Consider the following 26,803-nt stretch of genomic DNA (forward strand, 5'->3'; position numbering starts at 1 on the left):
GCTGAGTCCTCAGAAGTGCAAATTCAGGCTACAAGAAGTTACTTATGTTGGTCACTTGTTTACTGGTTCAGGCTTACGACCAGATCCCAAGCAAACAGCAATTCTCGAGATGCAGCTAAAGACAATGTCCAAGCCTTACAATGTTTTCTTGGCACGGTCAACTATCTAGGCAAGTTCATTCAAGATTTAAGCCAATTTTCATCATTGCTAAGAGAGCTAACATGCAAAGACATAGTTTGTTCATTGTCAGAAGAGCGCCAAAGAGTATTTGATGCCCTGAAACAGAAAATTGCCAACCCACCAACTGTGAGCTACTATGATGTTCACAAACCAGTTACTCTTTCCTGTGATGCTTCTAAATTTGATCTAGCTGCAGTCATTCTTCAAGAGGGTAGACCAGTAGCTTATACCCTGTGAACTCTTACAGAGACTGAGATGAAATTTGCCCAGATTGAGAAAGAGCCTTTGGCAATTGTGTTTGCTTGTTTGAAGTTTCATGATTAACTTTATGGTCGACCTATCCAGATCAAAACTGACCACCAACCTTTAGTCACTATTTTAAGAAAGCCCATGCATACAGCTTCAGCTAGACTGCAACGCATGATGCTCAAATAGCAGAAGTACAATTTCAATCTTTTTTTTAAAAAAAGGCATACTTCTTTATCTTGCTGATACATTATCCAGATTGACCAGAAAAAACACAAAACAGCATAACAATGAGCAACTTGATTTGAGGTGATGGAAGTGAGAAATTTTTCTTCCACACATCTTGATGAGCTCAGAACTCACACAGCTTCAGATCCAATTCTCCAGAAGGTAGACCTCTATATCAGTTGAGGATGGCCTTCAAAGCAATCTTGTTTACAGGTAGAAGTGCAACTATATTTTCCATACAGAGATGACATTTTGTCCAACAATGGTATCATCATGACAGGTCCTAAAGTGATTGGTCCAAAATCCTTGCAACAAGAGTGTATTAAGATCTCGCATTATGGCCACCCAGGAACTGATTCTACCAAAAGAAGGGCAAGAGGTCTAGTATTTTGGCCTTCTATGTCAAGGAGACTAGTTCCCTTATGAAACAAAGAGATAGTGCTTGGAAAACCTGGACTAAATCTAAACAACCACCTCTTCTTCAAAAATACAGGCAACTGGGGAACCTTGCAAAAAAAAACATACAACTAATGACAAAAAGTTATACTATAGCTCTGCTCAGCTTAACAACAAATCCAATCCTCGAAAATGTTGGTCAACTCTCAACAACATCCTCTATCCTGGAAAGCCCTCTAATCCCTCCCCATACCATAACTCTTCCTCTCAGGAAAGAGCTACCCTCTTGAATAAACACTTTATCTCTTTCATCCAAAATCTGGTAACCTTTAAGCCAAACTTTACTTCGACACCCACCCCTCCAAGTCCCACTAACACAACTTTGTTTTCTTTTGAGCCAGTTCCCATTACTTACATCAAGTCTCTACTACTCAAGCTAAAACCTTGCTCTCCTTCCATTGACAATCTATCTCCTACATTCCTCAAACTTGCTGCTGACTCAGTTTCCTATCCTATATCTATACTAATTAATCAATCTATTCTGGAATCAACTGTCCCCACCCTTTGAAAATCTTTCTTTACTATCTCTCTTCATAAAGGTGGAAACTCCACTGACCCCTCAAACTACTGACCCATTGCCATTCTATCCCCCCTCTCCAATATATTAGAAAAATGTATTCACTCGCAGCTTCTCAATCACCTCCTCACGCACTACTTACTTACCCCTACCCAACATGGATTTCCTCCTCACCATAGCACCACCACTGCCCTCCTCTCCTTCACTCATATCATTGCAGAGACCCTAGACAACAATAAACTAATTTCCTGTCTCTTCCTAGATCTCTCCAAAGCCTTCAATACTGTCTCTCATCCTCTACTACTGTCCAAACTCGCAAATCTCCACCTATCCCCCCCTGAACTTGCCTGGTTTAATAGTTACCTATCTGTCAGGGAACAAGCTGTCAAATGGCTCTCATCCTCCTCACCTTTCCTTCCCATCTCCACTGGTGTTCCCCAATGCTCCATCTTGGGACCTCTTTTGTTTAATATCTTCACCAATGATCTTTACACCTCATGCAAAGAATCCTCCCTTATTCAGTATGCCGAAGACTCCACACTTATATCCATCTCAAATAACATTCCTGAACTACACTCCCTGACCCAACAGGCCCTACTATCCACTGAACAATGGCTCTCTCACAACCTACTGATCCTAAATCCCAAAAAGACCAAACTCCTACTTTTCCTTCCCCGTTCTCTTTCTCATCACAAAACCACCTTTTTTATTAAATCTTCTAAGAATACAACTATCTAACCTGACACCCATACAAAACTCCTAGGAGTTATTATCGATGACAAACTAAAGTTCAACCTTTACATACTCCAGTGTATAAAAACAACAAACCAGAAACTAAGTCTGCTATATCAGAACAAAAAATTCCTAACCCCTGAATCTAGACTTACTCTGGGCCAGGCACTCCTCCTCCCCTCCCTCTTATACGCCGCCCCAGTTCTTACCATTATCCAGGCCTCCACTCTAAACAAACTCCAACAGACTTACCATAAAATAGCCAGATTCATTACTAACTCCCCATACAACTCACACCACTGCATTTCTTTAAACTTTCTTCAATGGCTTGAACTTCCCCAGTTTCTGCTATCTTATCAATTTCATATGCTACACTCTATTCTTTATAAACCCTCCTTCTGTCCATCTCTATCTTCCTTAGTCTACATCCCATCCTGGATTCTCCTTACTTCTAACCAACAATTACTTGATATCTACCACCCAAAAAGGTCATTAGGCAAACTACTCTACAAACACTCCCTTGCCCATGCTTGGAACAAACTTCCCCTTGACTTACGTTCAATCTCCCACACCTCACACTTTAAAAATGAACTAAAAGGTTATATTCTCAATTCCAGGACCTGTCCTTGCCATGACACCATCTAGTCTTCCTTCCCTTTATGTATCCTCTATAGGACCATACCTAGTACCTCATTACACCTCTCTCTCCAATGTGTCTACTATGCATTTGCATAGTTTTATACAAACAAAAAATTTTTACCGTTGACCTATTGAACTATATCAATGTAAAATTATGTTACTAAGCTTTTGTTTAATGCAACTTTAACTTTTATGCATATAACCCAACATATGTGAATCGTTTTGCTATAACTGCTACTATATCAATATTGTTTAAAATTGTACTTGTTTAAAAATGCACTACTGGAGCTTTTCTCCTTGGGTCTCCACTGACAATGTGCCACAAGCCCAGTTGGACAAACCCAGTTAAAAAATGTCAATAAATAAATAAATAAGACATATCGAGAAAGTACTTTCATCTTGTTCAGTATGTAATAGTACAAAGCCACATCAACAGAAAGAACTACTTCAGTTAATCCAGATTCCTGAACTACCTTGGTCGACAGTAGCCACAGATATCTTTGAGTGAAATGGTCAACATTTTTTGGTGTTAGTAGACTCTTATTCAAATGGTTCAAGACTGACATACTTCCCAACTTAACTTCCAATAATGTCATTAGTAAGTTGAAGCAACATTTTTGGTGTTAGTAGACTCTTATTCAAATGGTTCAAGACTGACATACTTCCCAACTTAACTTCCAATAACGTCATTAGTAAGTTGAAGCAACATTTTTTGGTGTTAGTAGACTCTTATTCAAATGGTTCAAGACTGACATACTTCCCAACTTAACTTCCAATAATGTCATTAGTAAGTTGAAGCAACATTTTTTGGTGTTAGTAGACTCTTATTCAAATGGTTCAAGACTGACATACTTCCCAACTTAACTTCCAATAATGTCATTAGTAAGTTGAAGCAACATTTTTTTGGTGTTAGTAGACTCTTATTCAAATGGTTCAAGACTGACCTACTTCCCAACTTAACTTCCAAGAATGTCATTAGTAAGTTGAAGCAACATTTTTTTCTGTCCATGGTAGTCCACACAGAGTTATTTCTGAAAATGGTGCAGTGTTTACAAGTCAGCAGTTCAAGAAATTTGCAGAAACATGGGACTTTGTCATATTACAAGTATACCCCCCTGTCGAACGGTTTGGCTGAACATGCAGTTCAAAGTGCAAAACAGCTGTTAGAGAAGTCCAGACATGACAATAGCGATATTTTTCTAAACTAGTTAATTCTCAGAAACATTTCTCGTGATAAACATCTTGGTTCACCTGCCCAGAGACTTATGTCAAGACAAACCAGAACCACATTACCAATCAGCAGTAATGTACTGGTTCAAAGTGCTAGAAACAACAAAGCAGTAAAAGCCCAACTGTTGAAGAAGTGGTTGTTCCATAAGTCTTACTATACTATGATAAAACCAGCAAACCACTTCATTCTTTACAAAATGGGGAGATAGTGAGGATGCAGACATCAAAAGTCTAATCAAAAAATCTAATCACATCTGTTGAATGTTTTTTTTGTTGTACATATGTATATACTTAGCTAATCTACATAATTAGAATTAGTGTATTCCCTTGACTTAAGTATTTTTTCTCTGTAATATCTCCATATGTTTGTTATTACTTATGGTATTGTAAAACTGTTTTTGAATTTATTTTTAAACTGTATATTTTTAAATTGTATCTTTTTTCTCAGAGCTTTTCTCCTCAGGTCTCCACTGAAAATGGGCCACAAACCTAGCTGGACTAACCTGGTTAGCAAATGCCAATACATAAATAAATAAATAGGTTTATATCTCATCAGATTTGTGAAAAGTTTGTGTCAAGAGCCAAGATTGTACATTGTCGAATTATGAGTGGAATTTAGATGAAATCGGAAGCATTTATTACTAGTGTCCAAACCAGTGTTACAGCATCTTGCCTGTGACAGAGACTAATTCTCAATGACTTGTCCAATGTTCCTGTTCCAGAGGATATTCCATCAGCAATCCCTGTTCCTGAGAAAATCCCTGAGCCTCCTCAAGCAGAACATTCCCCACCTGAGAAAATCCTTGAGACTCCTCAAGCAGAACATTCCCCAGCGACTGTCCCTGTTGCTAAACCCAGTCCTAACTATTAAGTCACAAGATCAGGTTGCATCCTCAAACCTAGCTCCAGATACATGGCAATCTGGACATGACTGTTCTTTTTCTTTATTAGTGTTTGTATAAATTGCATGTCTATTAAAATATCATTGTTTATATGAAACAGCTCAGTAAAGAGGGAGGTTGTAGACCACTGTGTGTGATATACCTTTAAGAAACTTTCCAATGAGCCAGCACATGCATATAAGTACTGAGCATGTCCAAGCAAGAGTGCCATTTTGAATGAGCAGCCGGAGTGAGTGCATAGAAGTATTTAGTCAGTCGGTTTGTTAGATAGTTCATTTAAGTTTAATGTTCCTGCCATTCATCCTGATTTATTTGTATATAATAAACTACTTAAATGAATACCCAAGCCACAAAATCTTTTTAATGCACATAAGAAGAGCAACATGGGCCATTTCTTAAGATTTCGCTATTTGATGGGGCATCAATGAAATGTGACTGAAGGTCAGTCACTGCCTGTTACTGCAGTAACCATAACAATGATTGCTGGACACCAGCAAAGATGGAATTGTTCATATTGAAGAAGGTGGCCTTCCAGGCAATACTGGCAGCCTAAGAAGACAGAAATGACAATATTTGCCAAAGCGTAAGTGTGGGCACAAGACCAATTAGGAGAGGCCATAGCTAGAGATTATTGGGTAGCTCCAAAGAGTTTCTGACAAATCATGCAGCACTTCATGAGGAGAAGGCTCGACCTCAGGGGTATTACTGATCAGCACTGGGGAGATTGTCAGAAGAAGGAAGAAAGATTTTTAATAATCTTTAATGCAGTGACCATGGCATCCTATTAGGAGGGAGTTCCCGGAATCTCTAGTGGGGTAGAGCACTTCAGTGTAGCTACAGCACTGCAATGGCCAGATGCCTTCATAGAAATAAGACTGCTGGTGGGAATGAGATCTGGTCAGAGAAGTAAGAGGGCAGAATGGTTACAGAGCTTCTTCAGTAGTGCATGGAAGGGGGAGGATATAGTACCTCTTGTGATGGGAAAACTGAGGAGGTGGTGGTCCCATCTTTAAGAAAGGAAGTGAGACGTGGTGCGTTCAGACAGTAAGGGAATCACACACCTCAGACATCCTAGAAAGGAATATGCCACCAAATTAAGCTACAAAATACTCAACTGATAGTTGAATTTTGGATTATGGTGGAACATTGCATACTGTACCCAAGGTGAGAAACTACACCAGGTCTTTAGAGCTGAAAATTTGAGGGGGGCATGAGAGTTTGCTGATTCAGTCTATGGTTGTATTGTAAACTTTGAGATTTATGGTCATCTGCCCAGCATCTGCTATGAGACATCTTTATACATATGGGATACCAGGCCTACTGCTGAATACTGCTCATTCCCTGAGTCAGCACAAACATGACATTTGTGACCACATTCCTGTATGATGAACTTGTTAGTACTCAATGCCTGGTACCACTCCTGTTTCTGATTTAAAAAATGATTGCATGGCACCTGGCTGTCATATCGGCTAGCAGGTAGGGTTGCCACCTTTTCAAATGGCCAAAGTGGGACACTTTTGGTACATACATCAGATTTTACAGGTCGACACATATCCACGGCCAGTACAAAGGATAGAACTTAACTTTTTTGCTTAAATAAAAGCTTATTCTTGTAGCATTTTAGTTGCTTATTCTGTTTCTTATAACATTTAGGTATTTTAGATACAGAATAACTGTTTTATGCAACTATTACATAAAATATAGGAAATAATTTTGTCCTAAAATCTCAGGACATTTGCCATTTTTACAATTTTTTGTCAGGACACAACTGCCCAAAGAGGGACTGTCCCTCGCAAAGTGGGACAGGTGGTAACCCTACTATTGAGAACTCAGCACAGCTCCTCGTGGTGGCCAGCAGTGTTCCTCTAGCAGCAGAGACCAGAAAAGACTACCTTTCCAGATTTTAAGTATTTTTCTTGGCTTTTTCGACTTTTTGTGCCTTTCGACTACTGTTTCTGCTTATTTTATCAAAGTTTGCACTGTTTTTTCTGTGTTTATAAGTTACAACTGTTTACTGCACTTGCTAGTTTAAGTTTTGCCTAAAAGTTAAACTACAGGCTAATACACTCAAGTGTACTAGCTTTTGATAGCATTTAATCGAAAATCATAGCATTTATTGTGTTTTCTGCTTGTCTGTAAAAAAAACTTGAAAAAAAAAAAAAATATCCTTGCTTTCCATACTTTCCTAAACTAGTGTTCCAGAGACCAGATTTTGCTGATCCCTGGGCTTTGTCTTGGTTCCTGTTTTCTCCATTTTCCTTGTTTGGTCAAGGGGTAGTTTCTTTACTCACTAGTGGGAGTAGGGAGTACTGAACTGCCTGTTTGTCCTCAGAGGAGTGGTTTAAGGCAGTAACTTGTAGTTTATTGGCCATTTTGGGTCATTTCCTGTCTTTTCCAGCCCCTGCTATAAAGCACGCTTTGGCGGGCTTTTCCAGCTATTGAGAACTCAGCACAGCTCCTCGTGGTGGCCAGCAGTGTTCCTCTAGCAGCAGAGACCAGAAAAGACTACCTTTCCAGATTTTAAGTATTTTTCTTGGCTTTTTCGACTTTTTGTGCCTTTCGACTACTGTTTCTGCTTATTTTATCAAAGTTTGCACTGTTTTTCTGTGTTTATAAGTTACAACTGTTTACTGCACTTGCTAGTTTAAGTTTTGCCTAAAAGTTAAACTACAGGCTAATACACTCAAGTGTACTAGCTTTTGATAGCATTTAATCGAAAATCATAGCATTTATTGTGTTTTCTGCTTGTCTGTAAAAAACTTGGAAAAAACAAAAAAATATCCTTGCTTTCCATACTTTCCTAAACTAGTGTTCCAGAGACCAGATTTTGCTGATCCCTGGGCTTTGTCTTGGTTCCTGTTTTCTCCATTTTCCTTGTTTGGTCAAGGGGTAGTTTCTTTACTCACTAGTGGGAGTAGGGAGTACTGAACTGCCTGTTTGTCCTCAGAGGAGTGGTTTAAGGCAGTAACTTGTAGTTTATTGGCCATTTTGGGTCATTTCCTGTCTTTTCCAGCCGTTTGGCGGGCTTTTCCAGCTATTGAGAACTCAGCACAGCTCCTCGTGGTGGCCAGCAGTGTTCCTCTAGCAGCAGAGACCAGAAAAGACTACCTTTCCAGATTTTAAGTATTTTTCTTGGCTTTTTTCGACTTTTTGTGCCTTTCGACTACTGTTTCTGCTTATTTTATCAAAGTTTGCACTGTTTTTTCTGTGTTTATAAGTTACAACTGTTTACTGCACTTGCTAGTTTAAGTTTTGCCTAAAAGTTAAACTACAGGCTAATACACTCAAGTGTACTAGCTTTTGATAGCATTTAATCGAAAATCATAGCATTTATTGTGTTTTCTGCTTTTCTGTAAAAAAAAACTTGAAAAAAACAAAAAAAATATCCTTGCTTTCCATACTTTCCTAAACTAGTGTTCCAGAGACCAGATTTTGCTGATCCCTGGGCTTTGTCTTGGTTCCTGTTTTCTCCATTTTCCTTGTTTGGTCAAGGGGTAGTTTCTTTACTCACTAGTGGGAGTAGGGAGTACTGAACTGCCTGTTTGTCCTCAGAGGAGTGGTTTAAGGCAGTAACTTGTAGTTTATTGGCCATTTTGGGTCATTTCCTGTCTTTTCCAGCCCCCTGCTATAAAGCACGCTTTGGCGGGCTTTTCCAGCTATTGAGAACTCAGCACAGCTCCTCGTGGTGGCCAGCAGTGTTCCTCTAGCAGCAGAGACCAGAAAAGACTACCTTTCCAGATTTTAAGTATTTTTCTTGGCTTTTTCGACTTTTTGTGCCTTTCGACTACTGTTTCTGCTTATTTTATCAAAGTTTGCACTGTTTTCTCTGTGTTTATAAGTTACAACTGTTTACTGCACTTGCTAGTTTAAGTTTTGCCTAAAAGTTAAACTACAGGCTAATACACTCAAGTGTACTAGCTTTTGATAGCATTTAATCGAAAATCATAGCATTTATTGTGTTTTCTGCTTGTCTGTAAAAAAAACTTGAAAAAACAAAAAAAATATCCTTGCTTTCCATACTTTCCTAAACTAGTGTTCCAGAGACCAGATTTTGCTGATCCCTGGGCTTTGTCTTGGTTCCTGTTTTCTCCATTTTCCTTGTTTGGTCAAGGGGTAGTTTCTTTACTCACTAGTGGGAGTAGGGAGTACTGAACTGCCTGTTTGTCCTCAGAGGAGTGGTTTAAGGCAGTAACTTGTAGTTTATTGGCCATTTTGGGTCATTTCCTGTCTTTTCCAGCCCCTGCTATAAAGCACGTTTTGGCGGGCTTTTCCAGCTATTGAGAACTCAGCACAGCTCCTCGTGGTGGCCAGCAGTGTTCCTCTAGCAGCAGAGACCAGAAAAGACTACCTTTCCAGATTTTAAGTATTTTTCTTGGCTTTTTCGACTTTTTGTGCCTTTCGACTACTGTTTCTGCTTATTTTATCAAAGTTTGCACTGTTTTTCTGTGTTTATAAGTTACAACTGTTTACTGCACTTGCTAGTTTAAGTTTTGCCTAAAAGTTAAACTACAGGCTAATACACTCAAGTGTACTAGCTTTTGATAGCATTTAATCGAAAATCATAGCATTTATTGTGTTTTCTGCTTGTCTGTAAAAAACTTGAAAAAACAAAAAAAATATCCTTGCTTTCCATACTTTCCTAAACTAGTGTTCCAGAGACCAGATTTTGCTGATCCCTGGGCTTTGTCTTGGTTCCTGTTTTCTCCATTTTCCTTGTTTGGTCAAGGGGTAGTTTCTTTACTCACTAGTGGGAGTAGGGAGTACTGAACTGCCTGTTTGTCCTCAGAGGAGTGGTTTAAGGCAGTAACTTGTAGTTTATTGGCCATTTTGGGTCATTTCCTGTCTTTTCCAGCCCCTGCTATAAAGCACGTTTTGGCGGGCTTTTCCAGCTATTGAGAACTCAGCACAGCTCCTCGTGGTGGCCAGCAGTGTTCCTCTAGCAGCAGAGACCAGAAAAGACTACCTTTCCAGATTTTAAGTATTTTTCTTGGCTTTTTCGACTTTTTGTGCCTTTCGACTACTGTTTCTGCTTATTTTATCAAAGTTTGCACTGTTTTCTGTGTTTATAAGTTACAACTGTTTACTGCACTTGCTAGTTTAAGTTTTGCCTAAAAGTTAAACTACAGGCTAATACACTCAAGTGTACTAGCTTTTGATAGCATTTAATCGAAAATCATAGCATTTATTGTGTTTTCTGCTTGTCTGTAAAAAAACTTGAAAAAAACAAAAAAAATATCCTTGCTTTCCATACTTTCCTAAACTAGTGTTCCAGAGACCAGATTTTGCTGATCCCTGGGCTTTGTCTTGGTTCCTGTTTTCTCCATTTTCCTTGTTTGGTCAAGGGGTAGTTTCTTTACTCACTAGTGGGAGTAGGGAGTACTGAACTGCCTGTTTGTCCTCAGAGGAGTGGTTTAAGGCAGTAACTTGTAGTTTATTGGCCATTTTGGGTCATTTCCAGCCCCCTGCTATAAAGCACGTTTTAGCGCGCATTAGCGCGATTTAGCGCAGAGTTGCCACTGTTGCACACTAGGGCAGCTCCGGTTAAGCAGGTTTAAACTATTCGGGCTACCTAAAGTCCACTCTTCAAATTTTCCCTTGAAACTACCTTCCTCGACCTATACTACTCATCTAATCAGCGTATCCTATAACTAAAAGATCATCTCTACTTGACTCTAAGTAGACTATTCTCTATCTGTTAAACCTAGCACTTGCTCCTACAGTACTTATTACCTTGATACGGCACTCTTATAGATAGCACCCCAAAAAGGCAACCCCCATTTCTCGGTCACCCACATCCCGGAATCTTTTTAAAGTTTTTGTCTATCCTTCTAGCATGTCGAGGGATCAGTTGCTAGTGTCATCTCCTGCTCAGCTGGTGAACCTGGGAATATTGAGGCAATGTTACAATTGCCTCATGTACACAGACAACCCTCTCCTCCTCCCACAAAACACAAATACATGCGAGAGATGCAACTATACGGCCAAACTGGAGGCTGAGCTCTCTCAACATAGGACTGGCAAGACCAGTCAGGAGGGAAGGTTACCACACACACTATAGACCCAGTCTCACATAGTACCATTACAACCTCAAATCATACACATAAACACACAAAGACATACTGAGGCTCTGATCAAAAATCTACCAAAACAGCAGAGGCCACCAAAGCAGACACCCAAAACCACCACCTCAGAACACAACACCTGCAACACATAGACCTCACAGTCAGAGTGTCAAACAGTCACAGCCCTTAAGGCCAAACACAATGCCAGACACACTAGTCATTGGTGACTCCATAGTCAGACACACTGATGTCCCGCTCACCAGACTGAGTAAGGAGAAGGTCACAGTAAGCTGTCTGTCGGGCTAGAATCCGCCACATAACGCAAGCACTCAGGTCTCTCAACAGCAGGTACAAATATGACTCAGTCATTGTCCACGCTGGTGTAAACGACCTGAGGCGTACCTCCTTGGACTACATGAAAAGAGACATTGAGGAGCTCTCTGATTATGTAGCCCAGGCAGGTATGACCCTGACCTTGAGCAGTATCCTACCTTCACCAAGAATGATGCCACAATACAGAGATAAGATGATCAGCTTTAACAATTGGCTTAAACACTGGTGTCATTCAAAGGGGATCCAGTATCTGTCTGCCTGGGATGACATGCTGGACAAGCCACGCTGCTTTGCAAGGGACGGCTTGCACCTGTCACCCTGGGATTCGGATATTGGCAAAGGCTCTTGCCACCCCATAGTGCCTTTTTAGGCAAGGCTCAAATTCTAAACCTACCACCCTAGAACAAAAAAGGAAATAAACTAATGGTAATGCTGCTCAATGCCAGAAGTCTAAATCTCAAAATGCACGCACTCGAGGCCCTTCTCAGTATGGAGAACATCGATGTCTGTGCTGTGACAGAAACCTGGTTCAAGGCTCCTGAGAGCACCCCAGCGCTATCAGGTTTTACCTCATATCATGCGTTCCGGCCCCAAAATCAGGAAAATACCAAGAAAGGAGGGGGGGTATCCATATTCATCAAGGACACCCACACCTCAAGACTGGTGGCAACGCATGATGCATCGGAGACCATCCAGGTGCAATTAACCGTAGGCAAGACTGCTCTGCAAATAGTAGCATGTTACAGGCCACCCTCACAAACTCAGGAACCTCACATGGCCTTCCTGAAAACACTAGAGGGGATAAATGTATCACCAAACACCATCATACTAGGTGACTTCAATTACCCAAATATAGACTGGGAACACTACTCAAGCCCAAACACCCTAGCCCAAAAGTTCCTGGAATTCATAAACTCAAATGCCATGGAACAACTAGTCACCATTCCCACAAGAGGAGATAACATACTTGATCTCATCATCACGAACATGGGAGCACAATGTTCAACACCGGAAGTATACCCCTCACTGGTGAGATCAGATCACAAACTAATCTCGCTGGAGGTCCTCATCCCACCCGCACCTGAAATAAAAAGGACCACAGTAAAGAACTTCCCAAAAGCCGACTTCACACTTCTAAAGACTAGTGTGGTGTCCTTAAAGGCCCCGAGCCATGGAAAACAGTACTCAAGCCGCTGAATCACTTACAAATGCCTTCTACCAGCACCTGCAGGACTGCATGGATAAGGCAATCCCAAGCAAAACAAAGACTCTTTGTACCAAAGGCAAGCGTCCAGTCTGGTGGACCCCAGCCATAAACAAACTCTACAACAAAAGGAGGAAGCTACTACAAGATAGAGCAAAATCCTTAAAAGGTAAGACACCCTTGATCACTATAAGTAAAAACTAAGAGCTCTCATAAAATCATCCAAAGCAAATTTCGAGAGAAAAATAGCTAAAGACTCAAAAGACAATCATAAGGCCTTCTTTAGCTATGTTAGAAACCTAGGAGGAAACTCCCAGATATGCTCAGAACTAGTTCAAAATGATGTGAAGATTACTGATCCTACAGACATTGCCAACATACTGGCTGACAGGTTCAGTGCAAACTTCTCACCCCCCTCCCCCCCAAAAGGAGAGATATCTATACCAAATGATTGCAGCACCCCAAACATATCCAGCGCCCAAGTGAGAACTGCTCTCTCCAAAGCAAAAACACAGCATCCATGGGACCTGATGGTGTCCCCGGCTGTGTGCTCCACGAACTCAATGAGGAATTAAACCCACAGCTAGGACAGCTGTTTAATCAAAGTCTTACCTCTGGATACGCACCCAGGAGTGGCGCACTGCAACTGAGGTCCCACTTCACAAAGGCGGTGCCTCCACCGACCCTGGTAATTACCGCCCATTAGCTTGACAAGCCTTATCTGCAAAGCCATGGAGAGGATCATAATGGACCTCATAAATAAAGACATTGGGAATTTGCAGACTTTGGATCCAACCCAGTTTGGCTTTGTCAAAGGCAGATCATGCCTTTTAAACTTGGTTGACTTTTGAAACAGTCACCAAAGCCATTGATGAGGGAAAGGCAGTCCATACAGCCTACCTCGATCTGGCTAAGGCCTTCGATACAATACCCCACTCGGGTATCATTGAAAAACTCATCAGCTTAAATGTTAACCCATACATCACAAGATGGGTTGCAAACTGGCTGAGTGACAGAACCCACAGGGTCAGAGTTGCTGGCGCCATGTCAGACTCAAAGCCTGTCACAAGTGGTGTCCCACAGGGCTCAGTCCTGGGCCCACTCTTGTTTGGCATCTACTTTTCTGAAGTACAAGCAAACACAGGAGGGTTATGGCTGACAAAGTTTGCAGATGACTGCAAACTGGGCGCCATAGTAGAAAACACATCTGACACAGATATCCTTCAGAAGGGTCTCACAGAAACGGATAACTGGTGCCAGAGCCACGGCCTAAAGTTAAATGCCAAAAAATGCATAGTCATACCCTTCGGGAAAAACAAGGTTACCCCTAGCTACCAAATAGGAGGCAATCCACTGAGTACAGAAGAAGTTATCGGGGACCTGGGGACCCAGGTTGATAGTAGTCTGTCATTCGACACCCATGTAGCTAAAGTAGTTAGGAAGACCTTCTACATTGCCCACCTTATCATGAAGGGATTCTCATCTAGATCAAGGGAGGTTATAGTCTCCCTTTACTCATCACTCATCAGACCAATGATTGAGTACAATGCCCCATTTGGAATGTATCTGACCCGACACTTGCAGCAGCTGGAGAGGCCACAAAAGTTCCTCACCAAAAGGATAAAGGGTCTCAAAAATCTATCCTATGCTGCCCGACTGAAAGAACTCCAGCTCTATTCAGTCGCCACGCTGCTCAGAGGTGACCTTTGCCTAACATACAAGGCCATGTCAAACCCAGATTTGATGAGTATGCTTCACCTCAAGAAATCTAGATCCATCAGAGCCACAAGGGCGGGAGACTTAAACCTCGACACGGCTATTAATAGGACGTGCTGGAGGGATAGATTCATCACCCAAAGACTCCCTATGCTGTGGAACAGAATCCCGGTACATGTGAGGCAGAGCACCTCGCTGGCCTTGTTCAAGAGAAATCTTGACCAATGGATGGGAGATCGCAGATATACCCCAGGGATTACCTCAGTGTCACTGCTCGACAGAGGCACAGCAAAATAATGGGTATAGTTCCCCATACTAAAGGGGTGGCGTAAGCCACAAAACGATGGGCTAGGCTTGTAAATGCCCTCGGGCAGATAGCCTAGTATGAACCTATGAACCTATATTTAGAGGTAGTTTTAAATGGAAAGTCTGTTTTCAAGGATATGACTTGCTTTGTGGAGTTACTTTTGGGGCTATAATCATGATGGAATTTTAAGTTTAAATGTGGTATTATATACCAAGTATATACAGAATTAGATTACTGGTACAACCATAAAAATTCTATGATTAATTAGAAGATGCAGTGTTATTAATGGTACAAAATTATAGGCCAGCGGCTACATCTGCTATTCAGAACATTTATCCTCTGTCTTGTTCTAAAATGAATGTAGCATATTTCCATTTGGGTATATTCAGATTAGATATTTAATTTGTGTTGTTGTTCCTACCTTATCAGTAGTATGTTAACGCATCCACAGAGATTACCCTTTAAAATTATGATGGTCTTATGGTTAATACTAGAAATTACAATTCCGGTATGAGATACACCTTTAGAATTTAGTCATGACGTAACACCTGAGGTTATATTAAAAAGGGCTTTCCTCAGCCAGAGACCATGTGAATATAGGCAGACTTCTGTCTGAGGACACGAAGCATGTTGGTAAAACTTAGTTTAGCACTTTTAAGGCAAAACCTGAATTAAATGATTGCTACAACTGATTTAACAGCATGTTTTTATAGTGTTTCTGAGTTGTTGTGCAGTTCCCTACAACCACCATCACCTGCTGCACAAGTGATCCATCTGTTAGTTATGTGAACTAATGCTTTCTGAAGCTTCACTTGAGTGGTGCAAAGTTCTACAATAAAAGATAGACCATCTGACAGGCTGTTGGTAATAATTAAGTGGTGTGCAGTCAACATCTATTAGATTATTCATGAAGTAAAGAATATTTTAACTTGTATTCACTGATTTATTCTCTAGGTAAGTCGCAAGAATGTCTGAGGTGGAACGTCCAAAAAGTGTTGTCAGCCAGTCTTCCAGCATCATCACAGTTTCTTCTATTTCTCCAGGTTCAAAGGTGAGTGAACAGACTTTTGTTTGGCTACTTTGGGGATTGGGAGGATGGCCTTTTGGGTAAGGTGTTTGTCTTACAAACACAAGGTGCAGGGTTTGATTCTCACAAGGGATAATTGGCTAGGCTTAAATGGCTCGCTAGGGCAGTTAGCCTAGTACTAATTTATGAACCTATGATTCTTTTTCCTGCTGGAGAATGTAAGGGAACAGACTTTTTAAAATTTGACGGAGTATTTTTATTTCTTAGCTGGGGGATGTAAAATCAGCAAAGGTGAAAATAGATGCTATGTTTTCAGGTCTGTGTTCTCTGTATATCCTTAGGTAATACGTATGATGCAACACCAGCTAGCTTTAATGGGTATGATTAGAATGATCAGGTAGTAAGTGCAAAGTCCAAAAAGGTACAATAAATAACAATGAGATACAATGAAGCAGAATGCAAAAAATATAACTGCAGGGCTGAAACCCCCAGCTGTGAAAAACAATAGAAATAAAATCCCAAGAGCCTTACACCAGGGTAGCCTCTTTATCTTGTGGATGGGGTATATTTATTTACTTATTTATTTAAGTATTTATTTGTGTAGAAGATTGACTTACAAGGACCATTTTAGAGAGTTCATAACCATCTGTGTATTAAATTTGCAGTTCAGAAAATGTAAATGAATGAAAATAAATTAAACTGACTATTACATAAAAGCAGGCTAAATAGGTTTAGCCAGTTAATTCTAAAATAAAACTTGATCAGTATGCCATAAACTTTTAAACTAGGACATAACACTACATTTCGCTGACAATGAAATGTAAATTATTGTCTTCCTTTTCATCCTCCGTCCAAAGTTAAGGATATTTTCTATTATGCATTAATGAGGTTTGTTTGTAAATAATAGCCTATTTAGAGAATTAAACATTACACCGATCCAGTCACCAAATGCTAATTGAACTCAAGTTGCAGTTATTCTGCTCTTCAGTTATTTCCACCCACCCTCCCTGTTTTTGTTTTGGTGTTAATCTTAGTGGCCTTGAAACTGCCCGCCCCTCAGCCTGCCTCTGGGCCCATCTCATTTGCTCACTCAACTGAGTGCAGTGAGATCATATTCTGATTTCAGGCACTCCTACTGTGTACAAAGAGAGCATCTGGGAAACAGACAAAAAAAAATTAAGCTTATTTCCTGCCTTTCTTGTTAAGTGGTATAGACTATTTGTAGGCTTCTGAGCCCCCAAGCCCTTCGGTGTTTGAGGGAAGCCTTCTAGCTTTTTTTTTTTCTTATAACTAGCCAGTTTTCTAGTTTCAGCACTCAAATCTGTTTCTTTGATCTCAGCACTTGTCCAGATAAAAAAAAAAAAAAAAAAAAAATTTTATCAGCTTTTACTGTACTTGTGTTTCTACTTACTTCATTTTACTTTTGCATCATCTTAAAAATACTCAATTGTATTTATTACTGCTTGGTGTAACTCATTCTACGCCTTTTGGTTTAAACACTTGGGCTTCGGACCAGTTGTTTTGCACTGAGAGGGTTTGTGGTCTGCACTGTTGTGGCAGAACAGGTAGCTTACATCCTTCTAGGTTGGGAACTGCTGATTGAGGGCTCAGTGTCTGTTATTCTAAAAGTGTATTAATTCTGGTTTAAGCACTTGGGCTTTCAGGCCAGTTATTTTACATTAAGAGGGTTCGTGGTCTGCACTCTTGTGCGAGGAGAGGCCAGACTCTGCCCTTCTGAGCTGGGAATTTCTGGTTAAAGGCTTATAGTGCATGCATATCTGAACTGCTTCTTACCGAAGTTGGTGCGCCTTGTTTGCTGTGGCATAGACTGGATTCGGGCCTGCTGGATCTAGCTTTGTTTGTGTAACTTGAGCACTAATCCAGACATTCTCTAAAGTATTCAATTGTATTTATTACTGCTTGGTTGTAACTTGATTAAAATGTAGATATCATTCTAAGTCTTTTGGATTAAGCACTTGGGCTTCAGAACAGTTGTTTTACATTAGGAAGGTTTGTGGCAAGCACTGTGGTGGCAGGACAGGTAGCTTTCACCCTTCTAAGTTGGGAACTGCTGATTGAGAGCCCAGTGTCCAAGTGTATTAGTTCTGGTTTAGGCACTTGGTCTTCAGGCCAGTTATTTTACATTAAGAAGGTTTGTGGTCTGCACTCTTGTGGGAGAAGAGGCTGGACTCTGCCCTTCTGAGCTGGGAATTTCTGGTTAAAGGTTTATAGTGCCTGAATATTTGAACTGTATCTTACTGAAATTGGTACACCTTGTTTGCTCTAGCATAGACTAGATCCAGGCCTGCTGAATCTAGCTTTGTTTATATGCTTGTTGTTTGTTTGCTTGTTATTTCCCTGGAAGCTAATTCCACCTAATACGCGGCTTCTCAGTGCTTCTGTGGATCACTAGTGATATCTGCATTGCTTACTGTACTTATTTCCTTGTTTCACTTGAAAGAAAGTTACTGTTTGTTGTTTTTGCATTTAGTTACTTGTAACACATTGCACTCAAGTTACTTGGCACTTGCTCACTATAGCAATTATATAAGTCAGCACTAAAAATTAAAAGCACTACACCCTCACTCCCCACTGGCCCTTGTTTTCAATTATTAAGGAATTCCCAATATTATTCTAGCATGTCCAAAGGTCAGTTGTCAATCTCCTCTCCGGTCCAGCTGGTGAATCTGGGAATCTTGAGGCAATGTTATAACTGCCTCATGTACACAGACAACCCTCTCCTCCTCCCACATAACACAAATACTTGTAGAGATGCAGCTATTTAGCCAAACTGGAGGCTGAGCTCTCTCAACTCAGGACTGGCAAGACCAGACAGGAGGAGAAGGCAACTACACACACCACAAAACCAGCCTCACATAATGCTACCACACCACTGAATCAAACACATAAACACACAAAGACATACTCAGAGGCTCTGAGTAAAATTTACCTAAACAGCAGAGGCCTCCAAAGCAGACACCCAAACAACTGCTACCTCAAGACACCCCACAAGCAACACATAAACCACAAAAGCAGTGTGCAAAGCAGTCACAGCCCTTAAGGCCAAATACAACACCAAACATACTTGTCATAGGTGACTCCATAGTCAGACACACTGACGTCCCACTCACCAGGCTGAACAAGGAGAGGGTCACAGTAAGCTGCCTATCGGGCGCTAGAATCCGCCACATAACACAAGCACTCTGGTCACTCCATGGCAAGTACAAATATGACACAGTCATTGTCCATGCTGGTGTGAACGACCTGAGACATACCTCCCTGGACTACATGAAAAGAGACATAGAGGAGCTCTCTGATTATGTAGCCCAGGCAGGTATGACCCTGACCCTGAGCAGTATCCTTCCTTCACCAAGAATGATGCCACAATATAGAGACAAGATGATCAGCTTTAACAATTGGCTTAATGTCTGGTGTCATTCAAAGGGGATCCAGTGTCTGTCTGCCTGGGATGACATGCCTGACAAGCCACGCTGCTTTGCAAGGGATGGCTTGCACCTGTCACCCCTGGGATTCCGGATATTGGCTAAGGCTCTTGCCACCCCCATAGTGCCTTTTTTAGGCAAGGCTCAAATTCTAAACCTACCACCCTAGAAAACAAAAATGGGAAGAAACTGAGGGCAATGCTGCTCAATGCCAGAAGTCTAAATCTCAAAATGCACGCACTCGAGGCCCTTCTCAGTATGGAGAACATCGATGTCTGTGCTGTAACTGAAACCTGGTTCAAGGCTCCTGAGAGCACCCTGGCACTATTAGGTTTTACCTCATATCATGCGTCCCGGCCCCAAAACCCGGACCACACCACAAAAGGAGGGGGTGTATCCATATTCATAAAGGATACCCACACCTCCAGGTTGGTGGCAACGCACGAAGCTTTGGAAGCCATCCAGGTGCAACTAACCATAGGCAAAACTTCTCTACAAATTGTAGCATGCTACAGGCCACCCTCTCAAACTCAGGAACCCCACACAGCCTTCCTGAAGACACTGGAGTGTATAAATGTATCTCCAAACACCATCATATTGGGTGACTTCAACTACCCGAATATAGACTGGGAACATTACTCAAGCCCTAACTTTCTAGCCCAACGGTTCCTGGAGTTCATAAATTCAAATGCCATGGAACAGCTAGTCACTGTTCCCACGAGAGGTGAAAATATACTAGATCTCATTATCACAAACATGGGGACAAAATGCTCCACACCGGAAGTATATCCCTCATTGGTGAGATCTGATCATAAACTAATCTCACTGGAAATCCACATCCGCCCCACCCCAAACAAAAAGACCACAGTGAAGAACTTCTCTAAAGCAAACTTCACACTACTCAAGACTGGTGTGGTATCCTTCAAGGCCCCTGAGCCAGTGTAAACCGCAACCCAAGCTGGAAGCCCTTACAAATGCCTTCTATGAACACCTCCAGGACTGCATGGATCAGGCAATCCCAAATAAACCCAAGGCTCTTTACGCAAAGGGCAAGCGACCAGGCTGGTGGACCCCAGCCATTAACAAACTTTACAATAAGAGGAGAAAGCTATTACATGATAGAACAAAATCCATAAAAGGGAAGTCACCCCTGATCATTATTAGTAAAAAATACGAGCACTCATAAAATCATCTAAGGCCAATTTTGAGAGAAAAATTGCCATGGATTCAAAGGACAATCATAAGGCCTTTTTCAGCTATGTTAGGAACCTGGGTGGAAACTCCCAGATATGCTCAGAATTAGTCCAAAATGATACAAAAATCACTGAACCCACAGACATTGCCAACATACTGGCAGACAGGTTAAGTGCAAACTTCACCCCCCTCTCCCCCCCTAAAGGAGAGATAACTATCCCAGCAGAGTGTAGCCTCCCAGACATCTCAAATGCGCAGGTGAAAGCTGCTCTCTCTAAAGCTAAAAACACAGCATCAATGGGACCGGATGGTGTCCCCGGCTGTGTGCTACATGAGCTAAATGAGGAATTAAACCCGCACATAAGGCAGCTGTTTAATCTCAGCCTTACCACAGGATACGTGCCCAAGGAGTGGCGTATGGCAACTGTGGTCCCACTCCACAAAGGCGGTGCTTCTACAGACCCTGGTAATTACCGCCCCATAAGCTTAACAAGTCTAGTCTACAAAGCTATGGAGAGGATCATAATGGAGCTCATAAACAAAGATATAGGGGACTTGCAGACATTGGACCCGACCCAGTTTGGCTTCGTCAAGGGCAGATCATGCCTTTTGAACTTGGTCGACTTCTTCGAAACAGTCACCAAGGCCATTGATGAGGGAAAGGCAGTCCATACAGCCTACCTTGACCTTGCAAAGGCCTTCGACACAATACCCCACTCGGGTATTGTAGAAAAACTTACCAGCTTAAATGTAAACCCATATGTCACAAGATGGGTTGCAAACTGGCTTAAGGACAGAACCCACAGGGTTAGAGTTGCTGGCGCTATGTCAGACTCCAAGCCGGTCACAAGTGGTGTCCCAATGAAGGTCCCCTTATATAATAGAATTAGTTTACTGTGTCCCTGTCTAGCAGTGACACAGATGTGACCCCTGGGGTAAACTTACGATCTCCCATCCACTCATCAAGATTTCTCTTGAAGAGTGTCAGTGAGGGGCTCTGCCTAATATGAACTGGGATCTTGTTCCAAAGCATGGGAAGCCTCTGGGTTATGAATCTATCCCTCCAGCATGTCCTATTCATACTTGTGCCGAGGTTTAAGTCTTTAGCTCTCGTGGTCCTGATGGATTTGGATTTTTTGAGGTGGAGCATGTCCATCAGATCCTGATTGGACATGGCCTTGTACGTCAGGCAGAGATCACCTCTGAGCAGGCGGTATGCTACTGAATAGAGCTGAAGTTTCTTTAGTCTGGCGGAATAAGACATATGTTGGAGATCCTTGATCCTCTTGGTGAGGTACTTTTGTGGTCTCTCCAGCTGTTGCAAATGCCGGGTGAGGTACATACCAAATGGGGCATTGTACTCAATCATGGGTCTGATGAGGGAGGAGTATAGGGGTACAATGACATCCCTGGATCTGGATGTGAATCCCTTCATGATGAGGTGTGCAAGGTAGAATGTTTTTCTAACCACTTTGGCAACGTGGGTGTCAAATGAGAGGTCGCTGTCGACTTGGGTCCCTAGGTCTCTGATTACTTTTTCCATACTCAGTGGGTTGCTGTCTATGTGATAATTTGTGGGTACTTTGTTTTTCCCAAAGGGGATGACTATAGATTTTTTGGCATTTAGTTTAAGGCTGTAACTCCAGCACCAGTAGTCCGTTTCTGTGAGGCCTTTTTGTAGGATGTATGTGTCCGCTGGTGTATCGACTATGCCACCTAGTTTGCAGTCATCTGCAAACTTTGTCAGCCACAGCCCTCCCATGTTTGCATTAACATCTGAGAAATAAATGCCGAACAAGAGGGGTCCCAGGACAGATCCCTGTGGGACACCACTTGTGACTGGCTTTGAGTCTGACATTGCTCCAGCTATTTTAACTTTATGGGTTCTGTCCTTTAGCCAGTTTGCAACCCATCTAGTGACATAAGGGTTTACATTTAAGCTGTTGAGCTTATCTATGATGCCTGAGTGGGGTATTATGTCGAAGGCCTTAGCCAAGTCCAGGTAGGCTGTATGGACTGCTTTGCCCTCATCAATGGCTGTGAATTACACAGTTTAGTGCAATCCCCCTTTGAGCCCTCGGCTAAATCAGATCTCAAATTTCTTTCTTGCAAAACAGTTTTTCTTGTGAGTATAACATCTGCTAGGAGAGTTTTTGCACTCCAAGCACTCTCTTCAAAACCACCTTATTTGGTTTTCCATAAAGACAGGGTTACCTTACATATTAATCCTTCCTTTCTATGCAAAATTGCCTCTGAAACAAACATCGATCAAGTAATCAGTTTGCCACTTTTCTTTCCTAAATTTGACAACAAGGGAGAGTACATGCTTCATCTCTTAGATGTACATACAAAACTTCATCTTTATCATCATAGGATGAAGGAATTTAGAAAAAGTGACCAACAGTGTTTCCTTTTCCAGTAACAAACTTGGAAAAACAGTATAAAAAATTACCCTAGCCAAATGGAAAATGGATTTTATTTGTTATGTTTACTCTTTGACAAGTTTAACCTTGCCAAAACCTTCAAAAGCACACTTAACTAGGTGGATGGCTACATCAGCTGCTTTTTGGGCCAGAGATTCCATTGATATTTGCACAGCTGCCACTTGGTCTAATGCTCATACATTTATTGCTAATTAAAAATTGGATTTCATCTCCAGAAACAGGGCTGCATTTGCTTCTCCAGTTTTCTGAAACATCCTTCAGTGAGGGCCACCCAAGGTTATTGTAGCTGGGGACTCTGTGCCATTCATTGCGGAATGAATGAAAATGATAACAGATATAAAAGTTATGCACTCACCATAACTATGCATCTGTCTTGTCCATTTTCATTCTTCCTCAACTCCCCCCTTCCCCCTATCCATGTCTTTAGGAGTGACCTGACAAAGTTTTTTGTTAGGAACCATAGTTCCAATTTGAGCCCCTATTCTGTTACTATACTGTTGTTTTTCCTTACTATTATTATAGATTATAATATAGAAACAGCAAACTCGATCTGAGGTAATGCAGTGGTCAAGGTCGTTATGGTTGAAAGGATGAGATCGAGAGTCGGATCCAAAAATCTAGAGCAAAGCAGCTGAGTCAGATCCAAGACCCATTCATTGAGGAAGAATGAAAATGGACAACACATATGCATAATTATGATGAGTACATAACTTTTGTTTTTACAGACCTTAACCCAACTCCCCTTTGAACCTTCGACTAAGTGTGAACTAAAATTTTTAACCTGGAAAACTGTTTTCCTAGTTGTTCTTACTTCTGCCAGAAGAGTGTCTGAACTTCAGGCTTTGTTGTCTAAACTTCCTTATTTGAGTTTTCACAAGGCTAGGGTATCTTTATGGCCAATCCTTCCTTTCTGAGTAAGATGGTATCAGAATCTAATGTTAATCAGGTTATCAACCTTCCAGTCTTTTTTCCAAATTTTTCAAACAAGGAAGAATATATGTTACGTCTGTTGGATGTTCATTGACAGTTGCATTTTTACCTTCACAGAACTAAAGTACTGAGGAAATCTGAACAATTATTTGTTTCATTTTCTCAACTAAAATTAGGCAAACCAGTTTCTAAAGTAACTTTAGCCAAATGGTTAATTAATTGTATTACCTTTGTTTATAAAAAAGTGGGTTGCCTTTACCAAAACCATCAAAATCCCATTCCACCAGGTCTATGGCAACTTCTTCAACCTTCTTTGGATGATATTTATGTAGCTGCAACTTAGGCTAATCCTCATACATGTATTGCTCATTACAAAGTGGGTCTGGTCTGTAGGGGAGGAGCAGCCTTTGGCTCAGCAGTGCTGAGGAATATCATTCCTTAGAGTCCTCCTGGGATTCATGTAGCTGGGGACTCTGTCTCAGCAGTTGAGGAATGAATGAAAATGACAACATCAGATAAAAAAGTTATGTACTCTCCATAATGCTTCATCTGGGATGTCCATTTTCATTCTTCCTCAGCTTCTCTCCTACCAACCCTCTCCATTGCTGTAATTTTGGAAAGATCGAAGGTTGTTGGAGGAACCATTGTTCCTTTGTTTGAGCCACAGATTCTGTTATTTCCTGATTCTCTGCTACTCTGTACATCTGTGGGAAGCAAACTAAATCTGAAGTATGTAAGGTGACTGGGACATTATGGGTAAAGGCAGGAGTTCGAGAATTTCAGTGTCTATGATCTGGAAGAAGTGGCCAAGTGGCATCTGAGCATCGGAGCTGAACCTAGCAGGTGAGGAGGAATGAAAATGGACAACACAGATGGAACATTATGGTGAGTATATAACTTTTTTTTTTTTAGTTCCTCTGTCTGCTCATCATCAGAGGAAACTGACTGATCCAACTCATTTAGGTGAGAACCCTCAGACACCTGCTCCCCTTTAAAATAAGGATGCATAGCAGAAAGACTGAGGGTGGAAGCACTGACATTACTATTATCCTGAGTAAACAATAGATATTCGTGTCTTCTATTTGGTCTGTTTTTACCATTTTGTGAATAAACTGCTTGGACGGAGTTTCAACGTTTTCCGGCACTGTTTTTTACTTTATTATCCTGAGTATGCACCCCGCAGTTAACTGCCTGAAGAATGGATGTATCCAGAGCCACCACCTCTGAAAGAAACTGCTGCTCAACTACATGGTGAGCTTTCTGTCTCTTCTCAGCATGCACTAAACTAATGGGAGAATCCGGGGGGGACTTAGCAACCTTGGCAATGGATTTTGCACCCCTGACTTCCCCTACACCTAAAAATGTGGTTCTTCCATACCTGAACCAAGCAATGGTACAGTGTCCGATGCTCGTGTCATGCTCATTTGTGGTATCAACACCACACCAGGGGAATCTACAGGTAAAAAAAGGCAAGTGGTCCAATAGCCTGCTGTTGACCAGGCTGAGGCTATTGCGTAGTCATAAAGCATATTTATTATTTTATTTTTCTGTTTTTTAAGTGCAGATGGGGTACATGGTAGCAGTTGGGGGGCACAGTTTCATAGTACATCTAGACAGGGCACACAAAACTAGCCAGATCAGTACAAACTACCAGTGAGATAGTACTTCCAGTGTACAAGTGGATAACATCCCTGTATTTTCCCTTAATATAGCAATGAAGACTAGAAGTGGAGCTTGGGTGGGGGGAAGTGGGCAGTTGCCCCCAGATACAAAGTGTTGGGTAGGATGTAATTAGCCATCCATCATCTTTTTTTTTTTCATTATAGAGCTACCGATGGGGGGGGGGGGGGGGGCATGGATGTAACTGTAATAATTCAACGGCTAGAATGTCATTGGGTTATTATAGTGAAATTTATTTATTTTATTTATTTTTATTTTGCTCTTCAATGAAAGAGCTAGTGAGCTACCTATGGTGGAGTGCTAGCTTGTGGTATTGGCACAGGTGCACTGACTGAGCCAACTACACCTGTGGTAAAGACTATTTAAACAGAGAAACAAAAGGAATACAGTACTGAAGTAAAAAGCCAGAGTAGATATACACTAAACACCAACACATAACGTCACAACTCCCAATAAAAAAGAAAAAGTGACTAATTTCAGTCTCATATGTATAAAAATAGTGTAAATTAGCCTTATGTAAGGAATTTGGTTTAAATGTATGCAAAATTCCTGTCAGAAAACAAAATGGCACCAAAATTGCAATTTAAACAAAAAAATTACTTAAAATAGCATTAAATTACTTCATTTACCACTTTGTACAAAGATATGAAGAAAAAATGTGAAAATAGCAAGTTTTCCTGTCAAAATATTCAAAATAATGCCTTAAGTGAACAGAAATAACAGCTGCAATTAGTTTGAGATGATGGTAGCATGATGCTATGACAGAATTTGACAAAAACGACCTTAGTACAGAGTCTGTCAAGCATCCACAAAACACCATAAAGTACTTAGAAAGGATTATAAACTCTTGAAAAATTAATAATCTCCTTATATTCACTGCTGCAGTATTCTTAAAGATACGGGATTCCCTGCAGTGGAAGCCCGACGTCCGGCCAATCTTCCAAAGACTTCTGAATTTAATAGGTATATAAAGGAATATCACCATACTCTCCCTGCGAAACATAGGGCATAAAGGTGATATTCAAGTTTACCAAAAACAGAACTTCTTTGCTGCCATTCTGAACGTATCTTTTACACCACTGGCCTGTTTACCTGTGTCCATTTTCTGCCATTTGAAGGCATTTTTGTTCTCCAGTGACTTCCTATGCCTGTTTGCTGTTTTTACAAGATAATTGCCCCATTGGGGATTTTATTATTTCTTGCTTTTTTGTGTTCCTTGAGGTTAATGTCATACAGGAAGGGTAAATGCCAATGTGGGAGACAGATTCCCCACAGAGACCACCACGATAAGTATTTTTTTTTGCTTAGGTGCTTTTCATGACTATTGTTCTGT

At 41.1% G+C, this 26,803-nt stretch overlaps 1 protein-coding gene across 6 annotated transcripts in view; it reads left to right on the top strand.

The window, feature by feature from the left end:
- PLEKHA4 (pleckstrin homology domain containing A4) overlaps positions 1-26,803 on the top strand; it is a 2,050,101-nt gene that overhangs the window by 877,275 nt on the left and 1,146,023 nt on the right. For all 6 annotated transcript variants that reach the window (XM_044059475.1, XM_044059472.1, XM_044059474.1 and 3 more), the window contains one exon: positions 15,707-15,803. In XM_044059475.1, coding sequence (XP_043915410.1) covers positions 15,720-15,803 — 84 coding nt within the window. In that variant the 5' untranslated portion in view covers positions 15,707-15,719. The remainder of the gene's footprint in view (positions 1-15,706; positions 15,804-26,803) is intronic.

Source organism: Protopterus annectens, chromosome 17.part0 (genome assembly GCF_019279795.1).
Source record: "Protopterus annectens isolate FY-2018-M chromosome 17.part0, PAN1.0, whole genome shotgun sequence".
In the NCBI taxonomy this organism is placed as follows: Eukaryota; Metazoa; Chordata; order Ceratodontiformes; family Protopteridae; genus Protopterus; species Protopterus annectens.